The sequence below is a fragment of the Chlorocebus sabaeus genome, chromosome 20, assembly GCF_047675955.1.
Source record: "Chlorocebus sabaeus isolate Y175 chromosome 20, mChlSab1.0.hap1, whole genome shotgun sequence".
NCBI classification, from domain to species: domain Eukaryota; kingdom Metazoa; phylum Chordata; class Mammalia; order Primates; family Cercopithecidae; genus Chlorocebus; species Chlorocebus sabaeus.
The window spans coordinates 68,842,477-68,865,311 of NC_132923.1; the positions used below are offsets into that span (position 1 = coordinate 68,842,477).

General features: G+C 41.1%; 1 protein-coding gene and 1 long non-coding RNA gene across 7 annotated transcripts in view; one reads left to right on the forward strand and one right to left on the reverse strand.

Moving 5' to 3' along the window:
* LOC103224646 (uncharacterized) overlaps nucleotides 1-22,835 on the reverse strand; it is a 292,391-nt gene that overhangs the window by 60,224 nt on the left and 209,332 nt on the right. For 3 of the 6 annotated variants that reach the window (XR_494246.3, XR_012089631.1, XR_012089635.1), the window contains exon 1: nucleotides 9,863-9,959. The exons of the other annotated variants lie outside the window; for them this stretch is intronic. This is a non-coding gene — a long non-coding RNA (uncharacterized lncRNA). Of the gene's footprint in view, nucleotides 1-9,862; nucleotides 9,960-22,835 lie in introns of those variants that run through there. 6 annotated transcript variants of the gene reach the window in all.
* On the forward strand, nucleotides 8,884-14,511 carry DIRAS3 (DIRAS family GTPase 3). The gene is made up of 2 exons (XM_007978344.3): nucleotides 8,884-9,964; nucleotides 13,100-14,511. The coding sequence occupies exon 2, from the start codon at nucleotides 13,168-13,170 to the stop codon at nucleotides 13,855-13,857; it is 690 nt and encodes a 229-aa protein (XP_007976535.1). The 5' UTR covers nucleotides 8,884-9,964; nucleotides 13,100-13,167; the 3' UTR covers nucleotides 13,858-14,511.

The following is a 22,835-nucleotide window of genomic DNA, read 5'->3' on the forward strand; positions in this document are numbered from 1 at the left end:
ACAGTCAATGTTACAACCAGAATATTAACATAGATACAGCCCACTGATCTTATTCAGATAGTTTTACTTGTATTCATTTGTGTGTATGTTTAATTCTATGGAATTTTACCATAACTGCAGGTTTTATCTCTACAACCACATTCAAGATACAGAACAGTTCTCTAAACACAATAATTTCTCATATTGCTGTTTTACAAACATATCCACTTTCATCCCATGCCTTTTCCCTCATCCTTAACCTTTGGCAACTACTAATATACCATTTCTATAATTTTGTCATTTCAAGATTGCTACAAAGTTGAATCATACAGTATATTTCATGATTGGCTTTTTTCACTCAGCATAATTCTTTTGTGACTCATCTAAGTTGTTTCATATGTCAATAATGCTTTTTTTATCCCTGAGTAGTATTCCATAATATGAATATGTTAAAGTCAAATAAACGACAGAGATAAATTTCTAAATTCAAAATGTTTTATTAGGGAAGTAGGAATTACAGTTTGGGGCATGCATACAGACTGGTTGATCTTCAGTCTTTTTTGTGTGAAGACAAAAGAAGGTTGGAGGTTTCACAAGAAGGAGAAATGTTTTATATTGTTTTGAAAGAAAATTAATTGGCACTAGTAACATTTTTAGGGAGCTGGTAAGTACTGATTGGTGAGTGATGGTGGTGGATAAACCTAGTCTAGCATCTCAGCAAGATGTTTCAGTAGCTGTTAGATAAAACTGGTTTTAGGCTACAACTGGCAGTTTCATAAGCCAAGATTTCAGAATATTACATTATTGGAGCCATGTTATATGTTCTGAGTGATTTTCCCCCTTGACCCCTTGAATATGATTGAGTTGGGTATGACAAAATTGACCCAATTGGTATAATCAACTTCACATTTTCTTCTTTTGATCAAGATCTTCCTCTGAAAGCATCACTGATCAATCATCTTGAATTTGTATTAATTGTTCCTCAATGCTGGGATAAACCTGTTTTGGTTGTCTCTGTACCATGTTGGAGAGAAGGAATGAGGGTCTATGTCAGGGACTTGGGCCACATTTAAATAACAAAGAGTCCAGAAGGAAAAATTTTCTCAGGGTAGCTTTCTGTGGAGAGTATCAAGTTTCCTCTTATCAATACCATGGACAACAGCAATCACCTTGAAGTGTTGGGCTAACATTATCTTCTAAAAATATTTTTAAATTTAACTTTTATTTTAAGTTCAGGGGTACACGTGCAGGGTTGTATACAGGTAAACTTGTGTCATGGGAATTTGTTGTACAGATTATTTCATCACTGAGGTATTAAGCCTAATACCCATTAGTTACTTTTCCTGATCCTCTCCAACCTCCACCCTCTACCCTCCAATAGGCCCCAGTGTGTGTTGTTCTCCTCTAAATGTCCATGTGTTCCATCATTTAGCTTCCACTTATAAGTGAGAACATGTTGCATTTGGTTTTCTGTTCCTGCAGTAGTTTGTGACGGATAATGGCCTCTATCTCCATCCATGTTCCTGCAAAGGACATAATCTCATTCTGTTTTATGGTTGCATAGTATTCTATGGTATATGTGTACTACATTTTATCCAGTATACCACTGACTGGCATTTAGGTAGATTCCATGTCTGTGCTATTGTGAATAGTGCTGCAGTGAACATACATGTACATATGTCTTTATGAGAGAACGATTATATTCCTTTGGTCATATACCCAGTAATGAGATTGCTGAGCTGAATGGTAATTCTGCCTTTAGGTCTTTGAGGAATCACCATACTGTCTAGTCTTCCACAGTGGTTGAACTAATTTACACTCCCACTAACAGTGTGTAAACGTTCCTTTTTCTCCACAACCTTGCCATCATCTGTTATGTTTTGACTTTTTAGTAATAGCCATTCTAACTGGTATAAGATGGTATCTCGTTGTGGTTTTGATTTGCATTTCTCTAATGATCAGTGATGAGCTTTTTTTCATATGCTTATTGGCCACATGTATGTCTTCTTTGAAAAGTGTCTATTCATGTCCTTTGCCCACTTTTTAGTGGGGTTGTTTTTCTCTTATATATTTAAGTTCTTTTCAGAAGCTGGATATTAGACCTTTGTCAGATGTATAGTTTGCAAAAAATGTTTTCCCATTTTGTAGGTTGCCTGTTCACCTGTTGATAGTTTCTTTTGCTGAGCAGAAGCTCTTTAGTTTAATTTGGTCCTATTTGTCAATTTTGGTTTTGTTGCAGTTGCTTTTGGCATCTTCGTCATGAAATATTTCCTCCAGATTACTGCATCACCTCTCAAGCAAGGGTTCAGAACCAGGATGAGATGGTTGTTATGACACAAATAGAAATCAAAATATGGATAGGAATGAAGATCACTGAGCTACAGGAGTATGTTGAAACTCAATCCAAGGAAGCTAAGAACGATAATAAAACAATGCAGAAGCTGACAGACAAAATAGCCAGTATAAAAAAGAATGTAACCAACCTGAGAGTGCTGAAAAATACCCAGGTTCGGGTGTCTATTCATATATAACTGGAAGTGGGTGAATATATAAATACCCGGGTTCGGGTGTCTATACATATATATACCACAAGAATTTCATAATGCAATGACAAGTGTTAATAGCAGAACAGACCAAACAGTGGGGAAAAAAATCTCAGAACTTGAAACAGAACAGACCAAACAGTGGGAAACAGTGGGGAACAGACCAAACAGACCAAACAGTGGGAAAACAGAACAGACCAAACAGTGGGAAAAAATATCTCAGAAATTGAAGACTGGCTTTCTGAAACAAGAGAGTCAGACATGAGTAGAAAAAAAGAATAAAGAGGAAGGCACAAAACCTCCAAGAAATATGGGATTATTTAGAGATCAAATCTACAACACATTGGTGTCCCTGAAAGAGAGGGGGAAAATGTAACCAACTTGGAAAACGTATCAGGATATCATCCAGAGAACTTCCCCAACCTAGCTAGAGAGACCAACATTCAAATTCAGAGACTGCACTCTCACGCAGCAGTGGCAGGGTAAGGTGCACACACACTGGTGAGGTCGCAGGGCAAGGAAAGCAAAACCTGCCTGCAAAGATATGCACCAGCAAAGCAATGTTGGGACTTGTTGTGGGGCTTGGGGAAGCTGCAATGTGGGGAGGGAATGTGTGGGCTGGTGTGCGGCTGTGAAGGCCACCCAGCTAGAGCTCTCTGCCAATCAGGCACAGTCAGCCAGCACAGAAACTACGATGTGGGCCCCCAGGGCACCTGAGGTTGCCCTGCAAGCAGGTGTGACTAGGCTAGGGCTTTGGGGGAAGCCAGCAGAGCAAGTAATGCTCAGGTTGGACCAGCCCCAACTGATGGGCAAGATCGCCCTACAGAGTTCAGGACCAACAGTTCCCCTGGAGCTAAAGTCTCCTATGGAAGTAAGTTGATCCTAGGGAGATGGGTGTCCCTGGCCTTGCTCTGATACAGATGTTCCTGCTCCAAACCCTCTGTGCTCCACATCAGCTGGCTTGCTGCCCCTACCACTTCTCTAAGTAGCCCTTCCTGCCAACTCGAGTGTCCATGGTGGTTGAGGGCTCTCCTCCTGGTGGGGTTCCAGAGGCCTATGGCGAGAACGGGTTGCTCCTTGCCAGTTCAACTCACCCATTCCCTCAGAGCCACTGGGGTCAAGGAACAAGTCCAGGTGCACAGTAGCCCCATAGAGTGTTCCCAGGTTTCCCTCCACTTCAGCCCAGTTTCTGTGTTTTCCCTACATCCACTTGTGGAGGGAAGAGGTAGGGACAGCCTTCCCTCTGAAGATCTGTTAAGAGTATACCAGCTGTCTCTGTCCCTTGGTAGAAGCTGTTCTACCTGGCTATGTCTAGTCAGTCATCTTGCTGAGCTAACATAATCTTGTTGGGAGAGCTGGCTTTACAAAGACTAGTGAGGTAGTAAGAAAAAAGTTTAAAAATCATAACACACACACACACAAACCTGCCAATATAATCAGACTGGTCTAAATACTGGTGCTAAACCATAAACCTAATGTTGAAGGTAACCAACTAAAGAATTCAAAAGACCATGTGGGAAACTGGTTGAGTCTTGAGTCCTGTTGTAGCCATTGAGTAACATTTTATGACTGAGTTGAATTATAGCAGAGAATGCCCAGCTCTACAAAAGGGACGATGAGTATAATTTGAACAAAAGGTTATGTTAGGGTTATGACTGATAACATATTAGATTTCTATGAATTTATATAAGTTTCAAAACTTTCATATCAACATGTCCATAAATGTAACTCAAAGACGATCTAGTACCACTTATTTGACAATGTTTTTATACAATTTATCAAATAAGCTTCATCATCTCTACAAAATGAGAAATATGTCTTTTAAGGTTTTCCAGGAACCTAACTGAAAAATCTCGAAGTTAATTTTAGGTCAAAGGACTTAACATAAGATTTGACCTGGGAGGCATTTGTCAAAGATGTCAAAAGATTCAAAACAGAATCACAGGTTGCTGTGAAAGAACAGTTATTCATTTAACCAGTGTCATAATCAAAAGACTTCAAAAGCAATAAGAAAGTCACATGGATTTAGAAACCTTAACCCTGTTAAAACTCATTTTTTTCTAAGTAATCAAAAGCCTAATAAAGGAAACATAGAAAGTCAGTTTACTAAACCATAAAATCTTTGTTTCTTAGACTCACTACCAAAAACGTAAAGAAAGCCCTCTTCAGTGTGATTGTTTCTCATTTTGGGAAGCTCATTCTGATAACCTGGAAGTTGAACCTGATGAAAAGGGTACTTGAATGTCATGAAACACAGGAAGAATATGTCCAAGGTTATAAGTATACACTAGAGGAATATAAACAAGAAAACTAGTACCTTGAGCAGGGAAATACATGGTTCTTAGTAACAGCATGCTGTTACTTACCACAGTAACTTTTCTGGTTACATGGAACAATTCAGATATATTAAGAAAAGCCAAGAGCACAAAATTAAGTTATACTGTAGAAAAACGCTGCTTTTCTAGGCCTTCAAGGTAAATATTTAATGTCAGGCCAAAACAGCAATGTTAGAACCAGAAAAAGTCAAACAGGAGAATGATCATCTCAGGCCTTCTCCAGGGGAGAAAAAACTGAAGGAAATGACATATTGACCTGCAAATCATGTGCAGCAAGAAACTGCAAAAGATGAACTTCTGCAATATGAATTTGAGAAATTAAAAAAAAAACTACCTCAAGGAATGAAATTACCACTTTAAATCAAGAAGACAATATTTTTAACCCGAAACCAGGAAAATTAAATAGATCTCAAGGAGAAGATACCTGTTTAAAAACAGATTATAGATTTAAAAATCAAAACCCCTTACAATTTTATTAAAATCAGATCAATATTTCAAGAACTCTTGTTGTTTTAAATATAAGGAACCAGATTCTAGTTCTGTATCAGTGCCCATCCCCCCGGCCCCCTACCCAACAATGTTTAATTTTTAGAAAAACACACAATTTATTTTTAATTCCAGCCAAGTCAATAACACATAAAACTCCCTTTATTAGCTCATCCTTTATAAGTCCTCTTCAGCTTTAGACCTTTTATTTTCCTAACCCCTACCTCTTAGTCCTATAATTTTTCTTTTTTTTAAAATGTGGGATAACCAATCATTTTTCTTATTTGACTATGATCAGACATTTATTTTGAATATATTATTTAATTTAACATAAATTTTAAGACTTTAAATTACATGAGTTCATTTATAAACATTTATTTCATTTACAGTTAATTTATTTTTTAACAACTATACCTAGATTTCTTACAAAAATTGAGATGTTAGATGGAGCTGTTCATTATTTCAAGTTTTTTTTTTTTATTAAATAATTATATAGCCTGTTAACATGAGGTGTTTACCCACATAAGAGCCATAAAGTTAAATACATGGGTATCTGCAGATAACTCAGAAGATATAACTTTTCTTTTTTACCTTAGAGGCAAAGGCTCACTCTGTTGCCCAGGCTAGAGTGCAGTGGTATGATCATAGCTCACTTTAGCCTTGAACACCTGGGCTCAAGGGATCCTCCCTCCTCAGCCTTCAAAGTAACTGGGATCATAGGCACATGCCCGGCTAATTTTTTAACTTTTTTATGGAGATGGGGTCTTGCTATGGTGCCCAGGATGGTCTCAAACTCCTGGGCTCAAGTGATCCTCCCACCTTGGCCTCTCAAAGTGTTGACATTACAGGTATAATATTAAATTAATCTTACTTATCAAAGAATTGCATAAACAAATATCACTTTGCTTTAGGCCTGGTTTATAGCTTCATGACCTTAATAGCATAGGCAAATATAAAACTGACCAGTGCTTGTGCTCAGAAACTGATACACCAAAACACAGTATTTAACATGCGAAACTAAAGAAGCCTCAAGGTCTCTCTGACCTTTCCTCTACCCCCACCATCCTTTCCAAAGAAGCTGAAGTTCCTTTATCTGCCTAAGAACCAGACCCACTAAGGAGAACAATTGTTGGTTCTCTTCCTCCTGTTATCTCATCTGTTACAGAAAAGAAGACCAAGATGTGACCACACCCAAGCAGACCTTTACAGAAGTACAATGACTGCCTCCAAGGATGATTTAAATTCCAAAAAAACCATTTGCAAGTTAATATCTGTTCCTCAATCCAACTGTTCTCTCACCAATCATTCATTGCCCCTCAATAAATTCCTCTTCTCCTCCCATAATCTGTTTTCGCAGAATCCAAGTCCCCCATCCTTTCTGTAATTTCAAGCCTGGTGCATAAGCCTCTATAACTCATTGAGTAGTTGGGTCTTTATTCTGAAAGCTCCTGTGTACACACATTGAATAAATTTGTATGTCTTTTCTCTTACTAATCAATCTGGCCCATGTCAGTGATTTTCCAGCAAATGTTTGGGGGGCCAAGAGCCATGGCCCTCACACCAGTAAACACAGGCAAAAATATATATTGACAATTAGAAGGACGTTTTTAATTTTATTTTTATCAATAATTTTAAAACCAATTACAATTTTAAAAACCAAGTAAAAAAGATTTACTTAAGTCACATGAACTAAAAAAATTAGGTTAATTACTATATATTTTGTATGAGCGCTCATCTATTTAAACCAATCAGATTAACATTTCTTAAGGGATTTTTGGCCTACTACACTGAATTTTATTATGTAGACATAACATACAGCATAATACATGTACATATGTGTAAATACATTTAAACAAATAGATATACACATAAAGGTCTTCTAGCTTTTATTTTAGAATTTTAGTTGTGAGATAGTAAAACATATCAACTTGCTGGTTTATAGAAAACAGTTGGATCCAAATTATTTTTCTGGAAAAATGAGATAAAGGCTATGAATCAAATTTTGGTAAAACAGTTTGAGTTAATTATCAATGTGGGGACCAAGGGGAAACTTCAGTGAAGGCTCACTGAAAAACCAACCTGCAAAAGGCAGATTAATTGGAAAAAAATCATATAAATGTATTTAATATGTATACATGGGAGCCTGCAGAACGATGACCCAAACATATAGAGGAAATTGTCTATTTTTAACTTAGGATTAACAAAATAGAGACAGCCATGTAGAAATATGATTGGACGAAAAGGGTATGAGCTAATGCTAACAAAATGAATGGGGAAACCCAATGAAAAAAGCCAAACTCTGGAAAATATTTAGAGGTGTATTCTGAGGCAAATATAAGTGACCTGTGACACTATATGTGGTGACACTACCTGTGACACTATATATACGACATCTATGGATGTCCTATATAATGGCCTGTGACATAGCATCAGGAGGTCCTGAGAACATGTGCCCAAGGTGTTTGGATTATAGTTTGCTTTTATATATTTTAGGAAGACAGAAGATACAGGCAAAGACATCAATCAATACATGTAAGGTATACATTGGTTTGACCTGGGAAGCCAGGACATTTTGGAGGAGGAAGGGTTTGGCCAGTGATGGCAGGAGGGAGGTTGCGGAAGCCAGGGTTCTTGTTACATATGTGAAGCCTGTAATATGCTTCAGAAAGAATAGATGGTATATGTATCTCAAAAGGTAAATGACCTTAAAAGGTGTCAGACTCTTAGTTAAATCCCTCCCGCATCAGGAAAAGACCTGGAAAGGGAAGGAGATTCTCCACAGAATGCAAATTTCCCTCACAAAAGATAGCTTTGCACAGGACCATTCCAAAATATGTCAGAAATATATTTTGGGGTAAAATACTTTGATCTCCTTTTGGGCTGCTACCTGTCATGCTATACCAGATGCTATACCAGAATCAAGTTAGAATTTGTTTTGAGACAAGTTCTCACTTTGTTGCTCAGACTGGAGTACAGTGGCTGTGATCACGGCTCACTGCAGCTTTGATCTCCTGGGCTCAAGTGATCCTCCCACATCAGCCTCCCAAATAGCTGGGACGATAAGTGGCAGCCACCACACTGGGCTAAATTTTTTTAAAGTAGAGACAAGTTCTCCCCATGTTGCCCAGGCTGGTCTCTAACTCCTGGCCTCAACCTCCTTATTCTCTAGGATTACAGGCGCCAGGCTAGACCTCACAGGTCTTTAAACTTCTATGCACCAGGTACCTGGTAGGGGGAGGGATTATAGTGGCAGAAGAGCAGTACCAGCGGCCCCACACCACACACCCTGGCTTCAGCTGGCTGGGGCACACAAAACCAGGTGCCACCGCCAAGGACTAGGCCCACAGGGTGCTGCTGTCAAAACCTGCAGCCAACAACTTCCATACACTCCCCTGAACGCTCGGTAGGCGGTGGTGCGCAGCTTTCAATACATCCGCCGCCAGGCGCTCACAGGCAAGGGAGAAAGCCAGACCGGCTCGGAGACGTGGAGGGCAGACGCAGGCGCATTTGGAAAAGGGACTGGTGGTGGGAGGTGCGGGGCGGTATTCCTAGCCGCTGGCGGACCCGATGGGGCGTCCTGCGAGGGTTCCGCGAGGGTTCTGTCAGGATAGTAGCTGTGCGCCCAAGGAGTGAGAGGCACCCGGGGCTACTGGAGCCAGACCCTCAACCCGCCCTAGTGGTAGGCGAGGAATAACGAAAGCCATGTATTCCCATTTCTCTAGTGGCTAATGACATTAAAGGTTTTCATATGGTTATTTGCTATCTGCATACCTTCAGTGAAATGTCTCTTCATGTCTCCTATTTTCTAATTGAATTTTTTAAAACAATTGACTTTTGAGTTATTTACATATTCTAGATACTGGTTTTATGCCAGATACGTGGCTTGTAAACATTTTCTCCTAGGTAAACCTTTTCAGTATCGTTACAGGGTCTTTCACAAAGCAAAATGTATGGGGTCTAATTCATCAAAATTTCTTTTTACTAGTCATGCCACTAATGTCAACGTAAGAACCTTTTGCCTAGCCTTAGGCAATAAAGAGTTTGTTGTTTTTTAAAACGCTTTTGTAATTTTACGCGTTACAGTTATGTCTAGCCACTTTTTATTTACGGGTTTTTTGTTTGTTTGTTTGTTTGTTTTGGCGGGGGGATCTATGGATGTCCTATCTTTCCAGTACTATTTGTGGAAAAGATTATCTTTCCTGCATTAAACTGCTTTTGGACCTTCGTCAAAAATCAGTTGGACCGGTTTTTGTTGGCAAAGTTTTGCCTGAAGCTTATTCCAACAGGTGAGAAAAAGTCCACAGTTTAACAGTTCCTCCCCAACCTGTAAGCCCACCCTGAACTTCTGGACTAGCCACTCGAGTGTTGCAGATGCCAAGCTGACCTCGGGCCGCTCTGCGTTGGGCCAGCCCCTCCCGGCTAGTTTCTCACCACGCATCGCGCAAGCGGAATTTATGCCTATTACCGACACTCCCTGCGCCCCCGCACCCCGCTCCTGTGCGCAAGTCGGAATCAAACCTCGGAGGATTGAGCGTTCGGGGCGTCCAGTTGGTTGTCGCGGCAGCCTCTGCGAGCAGCGCATTTGTCTTCTAGGCTGCGTGGTTCGTGCCTCCGAGAAAGGTAAGTCTTTCTTTCGCTTTTTTAGGGGTACTTGAAAACAACATGTACCAGACAAACCAGCAGATGCTGTCCCCAGTGGAAGTTTATGGGCGAGTTGTCCCTACAGCTGGTACCACGTCTTTCTTGGCGCGATTATGCAAGAGCCACCCGCAGCCACTCGCAGCCCCTGCGGGCTCGTGGCAGGTCTTGCAACTGCACTTTGGATAGTCCCGTTGGGAAGCTAGCACTTTTTAATATAGAAGAACGAGGCTTGGTTAAGTGTGCGAGCTTAAAGGTTGACATAGTGTCCACTATTACAGCTGCTTAGGTAGCTAGTATTCAGGAAATAATAGTGGAGTCGTGTAGTGTGAAAGTAAGATTGAGATGGACGAGGAGGGTAGCTGCTACTACAGCCACCAGAGAAACCTGACCCTGCAGATGCGTGGTGATGTCCATGAGCCAGGCTGGTACCGCAGCAGCAGCGGCGGGACCTTGAGCGCCGCAGGGCCGTTGGGTTTGGACGCCCTCCGGTTCCTGGAAGCTTTCACCTCCCTCTCAGCCTGAGGCCAGGTGGTCTGGGAAGCTGGAAAGAGTGCTGGGGGGAGGGGGGTCCACTGCCTAAGAATGAGAGTTCTCTTCACATCTGGAAACTTCAGTTATCACATGTGTCCTTTACCAATTTTCTTTTTCTTTTATTTTCTTTCTGATAGAGACGGGGGTCTCCCTTTAGCCAGGTTGGTCTTGAACTCCTTTGCTCAAGCGATCCTCCCACCTTGACTTCCTAAAGTGCTGGAATTACAGGCATGAGCCACCGCGCCTGGCTGCTTTACCAATTTTCTATGAATAAATTTGTACATACATCCCCTATAGCAGGAAGTAATGTAAAACAGAATAATTAGTAATGCACATTTCCTAATGTGGGATGTTGGTGGCCAAGAGATACTTGGTCTTTACCGGAACTCTTGATACTAACGCGGAGTTTATAATAGTTGTGGGCAGTGCAGACAGGGCTAGAATTTCTGTGACTAGAGAACTCTAGTGCATGAGGACCTAAGGAAAGCTGGATTGTTGATTTTTGCCAATAAATAAGATGTGAAAGATTGCATCACTGTAGCAGAAATCTAGTTTTTTAAGCTAAATTTTATTAAAGGTCATCATTGCTAAAGGAATTGAGTCCAGGATTTGGATAGCTGATATCATTACTTAATATTAGATGATATCAACTAACCACATCTTATAGACTGGAACAAAGTGCTAGATTTTACCTGAAAGCTGCAAAAATGAATGATTTAGACATATGTATGTATTTATTTTGTATCAATTTCAAATACTTATTGTATTAACATCCCTGGTCCCCTTTAATCAAGAATATAAAATCATTTACTTAAATTTTGCCACTTAAGTTTAGAATACTCTTAGAATCACGCTATCTTAAAGAAGCCAGACTAGAATTAGAAGCAAGTAAGTCTGAAGATATAACAACCAGCAACAACATTTTTTTTTCAAACGAAAACTCTAATATGGGGTGGGCATGTTGTCTCACACCTGTAATCCCAACACTTTGGCAGGCCGATGCAGGAGGATCACTTGAACACAGGAGTTCAAGACCAGCCTAGACAACACAGTGAAACCCCATCCCTACAAAAAATAAGAAAATTAGCCGGGCATGGTGTCACATGCCTGTAGTCCCAGCTACTCGGGAGATTGAGGTGAGAGGATTGATTGATCCCAGGAGGTTGAGGCTGCCGTGAGCCATGATCGCATGACTGCACTCCAGCCTGAGGGATAGAGCAAGACCCTGACTCAAAAAAAAAAAAAAAAAAAAAAAAAAATCACCACCAAAACTCTAATACGGACATATTACTCTCATGGCCTTGCACATTCTAAAAAGGGTCCTTTTCCCCAGTACTGGGGCAGTATGTGTTCAACTACGCAGCCAGCAAGAAAGGCTAGTTTATATAGGGAGTGTGCTATATACAAAAAGCGTCTCTTCTCTTTCTGGTATTGTACATGACACAATCACAGCTGTACCTGAAGAGAAGTGCATTTTCAGGACCATCATCACATAGAAACACGTAGAAATTTCTATACTTAGTGCCAGAGGAATGACATTGCCTTGTACTTTTCCTATCTGTGTCCAGAGGCCAGCTATGCAGTCTGTCTGCATGGTGCCTAGAACTTTTTCCATCTGACCTAGGATGCTTCTGAAGCAGTCCCCCTGGGCAGCTGTCTGGTATTGAGGATATACCTCTGAGAAAAGTTTCTTACAAACCTATTCTACTGTGTTTTTTCCGGAACTCAAAAAGTTCATGGACTGTTCAAATCCTGAAATTTCCTCTACTTCCATAAGGCTGAATTAAAACTACTCTGTTAAAGGTAGTAGCCATGGCAAAAGAAAAACCACTGTTTTGTAGAAAAACTCATTCAATATTTAGAATGTTTTCTAAGCAGAGATGAGATACTGAAAAGAAAAGTACATACATATATATATATATACACTTCACTGTCATTGTGACTAAGGATTCATGAACTAAGACCCCTCCCTCAGCTCTTGGTGGCACATGGTGACAGCATGCTCAGAGCAAAGGTGCTCCCCATGCCTCTTCTGGGGCTGTGCTGACTGCAGCTGCCTCCCCTCTCTACATCCCACACCACTGATGCCAAACACCCCTCCTTTCCCCTGTACTGATGACTCTGTAGCTTTAACCAGGGTGGTGGTGTCACTCTAAATGTCACGTTGGCATTCAGCCCCGGAGAGTGGGGAAAATTCCCCCACCTGTTTCTCTTTGACTGTTCAGCCCTCTTCAATTAAAATCTTCATTTTACAAGCGAGGAAATGAGAGTAAGTGTTTCTTGTAGGGGTGTAGTGAGAATTTAATAAAACAGTTAAAGGAAAGAAAACAAAAGGTAGTATTGTTGCACTTTCTAGATGGTAAAAAGCAAACCACCAGGTCTGTTGAATATATATCACCTGCCGGTCCCTCGGTCTAGCAGGCTGAACTTTGCGCCTGGGAATTTTCTTTTCGCCGTGTGCACCCCTTTGCGTCACGGGGTGACTCTCTCCAGAGTCCTAGTGGAGCAGCTGGCCAGGCTGACGTCATCTGACAACATTGTAGGTTACCACTACCATCTCTCACCGTCTCACTTTCTTCCTAGGGAGTCAGTCTCCTGCTGCCAGCTAAGTGTGGGAGAACTTGTGCGTATCTCCCCTCCGAATCCCAACGATGGGTAACGTCAGTTTTGGCTCCAAGGAACAGCAGCTGCTGCAGCGGTTGCGGCTTCTGCCTGCCCTGCTTATCCTCCGCGCCTTCAAGTCCCACAGGAGGATCAGAGATTACCGCGTCGTGGTAGTCGGCACCGCTGGTGTGGGGAAAAGCACGCTGCTGCACAAGTGGGCGAGCGGCAACTTCCGTCATGAGTACCTGCCGACCATTGAAAATACCTACTGCCAGTTGCTGGGCTGCAGCCACGGTGTGCTTTCCCTGCACATCACCGACAGCAAGAGTGGCGACGGCAACCGCGCTCTGCAGCACCACGTTATAGCCCGGGGCCACGCCTTCGTCCTGGTCTACTCAGTCACCAAGAAGGAAACCCTGGAAGAGCTGAAGGCCTTCTATGAGCTGATCCGCAAGATCAAAGGTAACAACCTGCATAAGTTCCCCATCGTGCTGGTAGGCAATAAAAGTGATGACATCCACCGGGAGGTGACCCTGAATGATGGTGCCACCTGTGCGATGGAGTGGAATTGCGCCTTCATGGAGATCTCGGCCAAGACAGATATGAATGTGCATGAGCTGTTCCACATGCTGCTGAATTACAAGCAGCAGCCCACCACCGACCTCCAGGAGCCCGAGAAGAAATCCCAGATGCCCAACACCACTGAGAAGCTGCTTGACAAGTGCATAATCATGTGAGCCCCGGGCCTTAAGAGCCAGCTCTTCCTATCCTGTAGTGTGTAGAAAACGTGGACTCATTTCACCGTGTTACATGTACATGGTTGATTTTGTGCTGTTTGGACGGTAACATCCATATTGTCAATAAATATACCTTGTAAGTGGATAACTTCTTTTTCCCAGGCCAGAGAATTCAAATTGTTAAAAGACTGGCATTTGAAGAGGAGAACAAAAGTAGCATGATGTATTTGAAGTAAGGCCTTTAGTAATAAATGTAATAAGAGAAAATGTTTTGAAAAGAACAAAACATCAAAATGCATAGAAAGAAAAATTGGAAGATGTCCTTTTGGTAACCCTATTATTGTGTATTACCTTTAAACATTTCACATCGTGTAAGTGTTTAATCATATCTTTTAATTGTGTATTTAATTAAGAAAAGTGTTTTCACAACAAAAGCTTTTGACAAATTGCTGCGTGACAGTTACTGTATTAAAAAATGAATATGCTATAGCTGATCATTAGGGGTTTGGGAGCAGGGAAAATTGTGAAAGTGGAATTCTCTCACTAAAGATGTTAGTAGTTTCCTATGTCATTTAAAAATGTTTGAGTATTCTGCATAGCAGTTCTAAAAAGTGTAACCGCTTCTTGACTTAATAAAGCTTTTCCTGCATGCAATCAGCTGTAAGAATTTGTCTCACTAGAAAACAAAACATTGCCCATTGTATTAAAATTTAAACCATATCTGTTAAAGGTTTCCAATAAGAACTTCACACATGGGTGTCCCTGCCATGTTGAAATTATCCAATATGGGAGGGAGGTGTTTTAGGGGGGTCTCTGCAATGCAGAGCTGTTTTGTGTCTTTCCTGGACTGACATCCAGAAGAACTCCAGGCATCTTTGAGGAAGATGGTCACAGTGTTGCTGTCTCAAGAGGAAGCAGGTGAAAAGCAAGCCTCTGCCTTCCGTCTCTTCCTATATTCTGAAATACTGGATATAGGCAATAGGGAGCAGAATGAAAGATAAGGGGAGGAATGATATTTGAGAGACTCCCCTAAAAGGGAGTTTTTAGAGATTAATTTTATATTTGAACATAATTTTTTGAGTGAGGGAATAAAGTATACATATCCTTGCTTTTGAGAGTTTTTTTTTTTTTTTTAAACTTGGGAGTGGTTCAGGGGAGTCTCTTAATCTAGTGATTTTTTTTCCCACAAAGTACTATTGAACAAATATCTATTGAACAATGTATGTGCTTCTAGAGGAGAAGCACATTGTTGAGAAGGAATTGTAAACATGATTTCATGGTACTATAGATAGTTTCAAGCTTAGAAAATCTATTCAGTGGCTCCTTTTTAAATAATTAATTTAAAATTTCCCTATTCATTTTCATAGCAATTATTCTCAACCACTTGGAAAATACCCAAATGGTTCTACCATATAGTTTTTTATGAATTCGTTTCCTAAAAACCAGTTCTTTGCCGAAGTCCCTAATGGAGTAAATCTGGTTCTAAAAGAAAATACTCTACCTTGGTTATTCTCCAGGATAATTCTCCTTCAAAATGTATTGCATTTATTGTTGCTCCTCATAGGTGCGCAAAGGAATTATTAAAATCCAAGTGGCAAATACTAACCTTGAGAAAGGGAAGAACATGTTTTCAATGTTACAAGTAATAGTTAAAAAAAGAATTTTTGTTCCTGGGGTAACATCTTTATATGAGTAGGTAGTTACCTTACTGTAGAGAATGATTTTATTTCCCATTAAAACTTGTGCTAAATAACAGGATTTTACCCCTCTACTTCTATCTTTGCCCAAATAGGAAAAATATAATCAGGATGATTACATTTTTAAAGACAATCTAATTACAACATTTTTCGGTCCCAATAACCAACTAAATACATCAAAGGTCTCTTATGTTTCAGTTCAAATCAAATAACATGCATTCACTTTACAGTTCTCTGACTTCTAAATACCTTTGCTCTTGCTACTTCTGAGCCCTAAACACCTATCAACAGGTTGGATTCCAACCAGGGAATCAGAATATTTTTGGATCATCCAATGTGTAGCTCACCACCTAGTTATACTATAATTTCTTTCTTCCCAGGATGCTTAAGAAATAGTTTCATTTTCATGACCAGCAAGGGCTTCAGGAAGCATCCTACCACAGGGTCCCTGGAAATGAAACGTGAATCCGCTCATGGCTGGGGTGGTCTCCATGTTAAATTCAGTCACTGTCACTCCCTTGGCGGACATCTGGTGAGCAAACACAGCTGCGGGGTACACCACAGGGGGAGCATATGCCACTAGACATAGTCACAAGGGTGAACTGTTTGTCAACCTCCTCCAGAAAGGCAGGATCCAAGTTTTCGCCAAACCACAGGGCTTAAGGTTGCGGCAAGCCCCTGCTCTCTGCCTCTTCACACCCAGGAAATTTCTCAACTGGGATTCTGGCATCTTGAGTACTAGGTCCTGGAGCACCTTCTCCTGATAAAGGTGGACCAACTGACTCTCATAATTCTCAGACACGACTTCACAAGAGGTACATGGAGTTTAACATAAGCTAGGGTGGATTTCCAGAAGGTTCTTGGCGCCAGCCTTGGGTGCCGCTCATGGTTGTTCTGTCATGATCATGCCCTGGCGGCCCTGTCCGCCCAGCAGGGCATCACATTCGGTGGTGGTGAGGTGCAGGGCTGGGCTCCTGCTCTGCCTGACCTCCCACCCACAGTGGGGAGCTCCCGCACCCGGAAAAGCGTGGGCAGAGGCCAGAGGGGTCGCCAGGGCCTGAGCTGACATTTTCCCCCATGACCTCCAGCTTGTTTGAAGTGGAACCCCACTTACCTCACTAACACTAGCCCCTGAAATGACCACCATGTGCTTTGGTTTTACAAAAAACTTCTGAAAATCTGCCATACTTTAACTGGGAGGAACCATTGTCTGGCATATCTTGGTTTCTGTGGTGGCTGGAAGCTTCAGGCCACAAAACAGCTGGGAAATTAATGGGCTCGGGACAATGTGGAGAGATTAGCAGGTTTTCTTGTAGTTCTGATTCATTCATTCATTCATTCATTCATTCATCCATTCATTCATTCAGAGACAGGGTCTCACCTTGTTGCCCAGGCTGAAGTGCAGTGGCACAGTCTTGGCTCACTGCAGCCTCCACCTCCCAGGCTCAAGCAATCCTGCCACCTCTGCCTCCCAAGTAGCTGGGATTACAGCCACCATGCCTGGCTACCTTTTGTATTTTTTGTAGAGATGGGGTTTCTCCATGTTGCCCAGGCTGGTCTGAAAATCCTGGGCTCAAGCAATCTGCCTGCCTCAGCCTCCCAAAGTGCTGGGATTCCAGCATGAGCCACCCTGCCCAGCAGTGGTTCTGATTCTTTCGTGGGCAGCAGGAGGTGGGAGTGGGGTGGAGCAGCTCAAAGTCCTGCCCCCAAATAAAAATATTTTAAGATAGCAAATATTTATAATCTACATGCCAAAGTTTTCGAACTATAGAATGTATATAATCTTTCTACATTGACATGCTCTTACTTTAATCCTCACAACTATCCAATAAAAAAGATAATGTTATGCCTATGTTACAGATGGGGGGACACTGATAAATGTCACAAAACTGGTAAGTAGCAAAGCCAGGATTTGAACCCAACTGTTCTGCTCCAGGTCAGTGCTCTTGACCACTGTAGTACACTTGTTCTTTTTTTTTTTTTTGAGACGGAGTCTGGCTCTGTCGCCCAGGCTGGAGTGCAGTGGCACAATCTCAGCTCACTGCAAGCTCTGCCTCCCGGGTTCACACCATTCTCCTGCCTTAACCTCCCAAGTAGCTGGGACTGCAGGTGCCCACCACCACCCCCAGCTAATTTTTTGTATTTTTAATAGAGACAGGGTTTCACCGTGTTAGCCACGATGGTCTTCATCTCCTGACCTCGTGATCTGTGCGCCTCGGCCTCCCAAAGTGCTGGGATTACAGGTGTGAGCCACCGTGCCCGGCCTGTGGTACACTTCTTCTCCAAGATGACTAGTCAAAGGGCGGAGGAACTCACCTTTCTGTTTTCTATTCATATTATGCCAAGGTGGAAAATGAACCTTCCTCAGAGTTTCTCCCAAATCCCAGATGGGAGGCAAAGAAGCACGTCAACAATTTAACAAGCATAGGGTGTTTTAGAAACAGGGAAGATAAGCACCTTTAATGAGGAGTGGGAAATATTTTCCCTGAAGAGATTACATGACTGGAATCTTGTAGGTCTAGTAGGATTGGTTTAGGTAGGGTGGGTGAAGGTGAGGGAAGGAGAGGAAGACATTTCACATTTCAGGCAGACAGGACAGTGAACAAAAGCACGGAGAAAATGTGGGGTCTGAGAGATCACAGCCTGATTCTGGAAATGGACGGAGGAAATTGTGGAAGATGAGCTAGAGAAATTAGAGTTTAGAATTCATTCTTTAGAGGTAATGAGGAATTAGGAAGGGATTCAGGCAAACTTGATCATACTTGTATTTTGAAAAGATCACTCTAGAGCCTCTGTGGGAATGGAGAAAGACAGGTAGACCAATTAGAAAACTATTAGAATCATCCAGGAATGAGATTTTGAACAAATGCTCTAGCCATTGCCAGAGGGAACAATGACAAGAGGATGGACTTGAGAATTACTTAGTAGGGAGAATGGCCAAAGCTTGGTGATGTGTTGGAGTTTAGAATAAAGGGAGAAACAAGGTGACTGGCATGTTTCTGAGTGGGATTCCTGGGTGGGTCATGGGGTCATTGACCAAGTCTAGAAATGCACAAAGGGGTCAATTTGGGTGAAAATCTATTTGCACATGCACATGTGAACAATAAATTACATTCTAGATAACACAGTTGCAAGATGTTTATGAGACAACCAGGTGAAGGTTTCCAGTGGAAACTGGACTGGGATTAGAGACTAGAGACCATGATTTGTGAGTTTTCAACATATGGCTGATGGTAAGGCTATGGAGGGAAAGAAGAGGAGGCAAGATGAAAGTGGTTAGGGTAGAATCCTGGAGAACAGAAGCACTTAGCTACTGACAAAGAGGAAACTGTGAAGGGCACTTTGAAGTGACCAAAAGATAGGAGGAAACTCACAATGTACAGCAGTAAATGCTGACAGAGAAATGAGTTTCAAAGAAAAGCATGTAGTCTATCACAGCAAAAAGGTAATAATATGAGGATTAGAAAGTCTTGTTGATACTTAGCAGAGATTTCTGGGCCCACCCAAGAGAGAGAAGCCTCATTTCTCTCATGTACTGTCTTGCAACTAAAATAACCCTGGAAATAGCATAACAGATAAGCAAAGGGAAATACTTAAAGGTGGGAAAATGTGGGCAATCTAGGAACCTCAGGATGTAAGGAATGCTATGATGGTGAATTTTCTGGGTATCCTTATTGTGTCCATATATCCTGGATAGGACACTGCAGAAGCCCCCAGGCTAGAACCACCAATAGGTGCACACACGTGTGAGCATGTACAAACACAAACACACAAAGGGCTGACAAAAGCATGTTTCCCCTAGCCAGGAAAGGACAAATTAACAAGAGGAAATCTTTTTGGCAATATCTGTGCTACTCCAGATAAACACCAATGGTAAAACCCCTTCTATTCTTCCTCCCCTAAGAGGAAAATTGTCTTTCACCTCACCATACTCTTCCCTGAAGAAGTAAATGCTAATGATTTGATTTCCTCTTCTGGTACTGTTACCAGCAGGACAGAATAGGAAACTATACAGGCTGTCAACCTAAATGACAGAGAGAGGCTTTCTAAGAGGAAATTACGTTTATTTGGAAATAGAGCATTGCAAAGGGAATATACATGCAATAGTAAACTATGTGCATATTTGGAGTAAAGGAAGACAAACATTTCTAAAGAAAAAAGAAATGAGGAGCATTACACAATTGTTCTTGAAATAATTCTCCTTGGCTACAAAGATCAATGACAAGTATGACACCAGCCTGAGGTTGGACAGACAGTACTAGTCATATGTCCTGCAGAAGTGTCTTTTTGTGTGATTGTGATGGCCTTTGTGCCAGGTGGTGTTTTTTGTAGAGATTTTTTCTGTTGTTATTATCAAGCATACAAGCATGAGAACCCTCTCTTCATGGCCTTCCCTAGCTCTTATTTCCAGAGTTTTCTTAACTTTGGTGACACCATTTTGGCCCTGACAACTTTTGAGGGTCAAGGAAAAGCTTCCACTTTATCCTCTAAAAGTTTCCTGAAAATCAGTTGACAAATGGCAGACTAATAGTCAGGAATGCATACATGGGAGAGAATCACAGAGTGTTTATTAGTTTGTTTTCATGCTGATGATAAAGACATATCTGAGACTGGGTAATTTATAAAGAAAAAAGAGGTTTTATGGACTCACAGTTCCACATGGCAGGGGAGTCCTCACAATCATGGTGGAAGGCAAAAGGCATGTCTTACATGGTGGCAGGCAAGAGGGAATGAGAGCTAAGTGAAAAGGGAAACCCATTATAAAACCATCAGACATCGTGAGACTTATTCACTACTATGAGAACAGTATAGGGGAAACCACCCCCATGATTCAATTATTTCCCACCAGGTCCCTCCCACAACACATGGGAATTATGGGAGCTATAATTCAAGATGAGATTCAGGTGGGGACACAGCCAAACCATATCGGAGTGATCACTCCAACTCCCCAGTGGGGCACAGAAGCTTATATACATTTTGTCATAGAGGAGGGAGGAGACAGGGGGCCCACCTTGCATTTGAAGGGAGGGAGAAATGAGACAAGTTAGAGAGCCCTTGATTCTAGGGTTTATTTTTGAGTCCTTGCAATTCTTAAAAGCAGTCAACATACTCAACTGCCGTATTTTGGGAAATCATTTTCTGCACCCCAACAGAGCTAATCCTCTAGTTCAGATTCCTTCTATCCTTTCCTTGCTGGTAGGGTGGTGTGGTGGTGGGTGGTAGGGTGGTAACTTGGACCTGGCTCAGTGCTGAGCCTTAAACCAATGTCTTTTGACTAATAATCCAGTGTTGTTTTTGCCCCTACAACAGACTAACCCTCTAAGAATTGTAAGACTTAGTTCTTATGTTCAAGTAGAATCATCAATCAGGAGTCAGAAGAGTCACATTTCATAATTTATTCCTAACTTTACAATTGTTTAGCCTTATATCTGAAATGAGCTGATCAGGGGGTTCATGCTCTGAATGCCTTTACAGGGTTGTGTCAATGGCATCAGTGAAAATGAATGAGGCTATGCAAGTTGGAGCTAGTTAATACTTTCCTCCCTCTCTCATCTCATCACTATGGCTCACTAAGGAGCTGAGCTAATACCCCAATAAGGCAGTATGAATTTGCACCCACATTTTCTGGGAGGAGTTCTATAGGACTGAGAAGGAAGTTCAACTTTCAGTCCACCCTTCTGCAAAGAGGCAGTGTGAGCACACCACTTCCACTGAAAATACACACTCACTTGGCCCTCAAACTACATTTCAGTGGAGATAATGCCTGGTAAAAAAGATTACATAGGATCTAGAGTCTTCCAAATGTCTAGAATACCATAGGAAATCACTCATCAAACTAAGAACCATAACTAACTAAATAAATAAATAAAAGTCACAGCTTAAATGAGAAAAGAAACGAACAGGCAACACCAAGATAAATTCCAAGGTGTTGGAATTATCTGAAGAGAATTTTAAAGCAGCAATTATGAATTATCTTTAACAAAGAAAAAAAAAGAAAACCTTAATAAAGGAGTAGAAGTTATAAAAAGAATCAAATGGAAACTATAACACTGAAACTACAACAACCAAAATAAAAATCTTGCTAGATGGACTCAATAGTAGAGTGGAGATGACAGAGGAGATATCATCAGTGAACTGGAGGACAGATGAATATAATTTACCCAATCTGAACAAGAGAGAGAAAGTAGAACAAAGAAAATTAACAGTGTCACAAGGGCCAACATTCGTATTACTAGATTCCCAGAAAAAGAGAAGAGAGAGGAGCAATTTACAGGGGAAGACAGTCGCTGTCAAGGTGGAGGTGGGTGATGGAGGGGCACTGGATCCATTACACTTTCTTTTCCCCATACTGCTCCTCACTGCCTCCATCCCCTATCTTTACTACACTCTGCCTGGATTTTTTCTTCTCTTAATAAAGTCACATATTAAAATTCAAGGCATTCTTCAGGACTCAAAAAATGCCAAATCTGTTGAAAGCCTTCTTTGCTTTCCTTAACGGAACTTGGTAGCACCTCTCTCACCACATGCCTGTAACTTATATTGAACTTTAACTTGGACCTGGCTCAATGCTGAACCTTAAAACAATGTCTTTTGACTAATAATCCATTGTTGTTTTTGCCCCTACACCAGACTAACCCTCTAAGAATTGTAAGACGCTTTCAAGTAGCATCATCAATCAGGAGTCAAAAGATTCACATTTCATATTTCACTCTTAACTTTATAATTTTTTAGCCTCATGTCAGAACAAATCATTTCTCTCAGACTCAATTTCCTTGTCTTTATAATGGAGGATAAAAAGTTTCTGCTCTGTCTGCCACATCATGTGACTAGGAAAATGGAATAGAATTTGCATGTGAAAATACTTTGTAAATTATAAGAAAAATGCAAGTAAATAATTTTAAATCAGGTTAGGTGAAAGAAAGAAGTGTTATTTACATTTATGGATGTGACAAGTTTCTACTTGCAGAGTTTATGAAAGTTGGCAATTCTGAGTTGAGATTTTGGCCAGAGCCCTAACATTTTTGTATAGAAGTTGATAATAACTTCACAGCATGTTCTCCCCTTTCCACATTTGTTACATTTCTATTACATTTCAGAATGTTTTCTGAAGATGAAACATTTTATAGTTAAGGTATGCTTATGCCTCTTATTAAAATATTATCTCCAGAGTTATTTCCAAATTTTTATGGTAACATCTTAAATAACTATAGTACAATATCACAACCAAGAAATTGACATTAATACAACCTATCAATCTTATTCAGATTATCACCAGTTTTA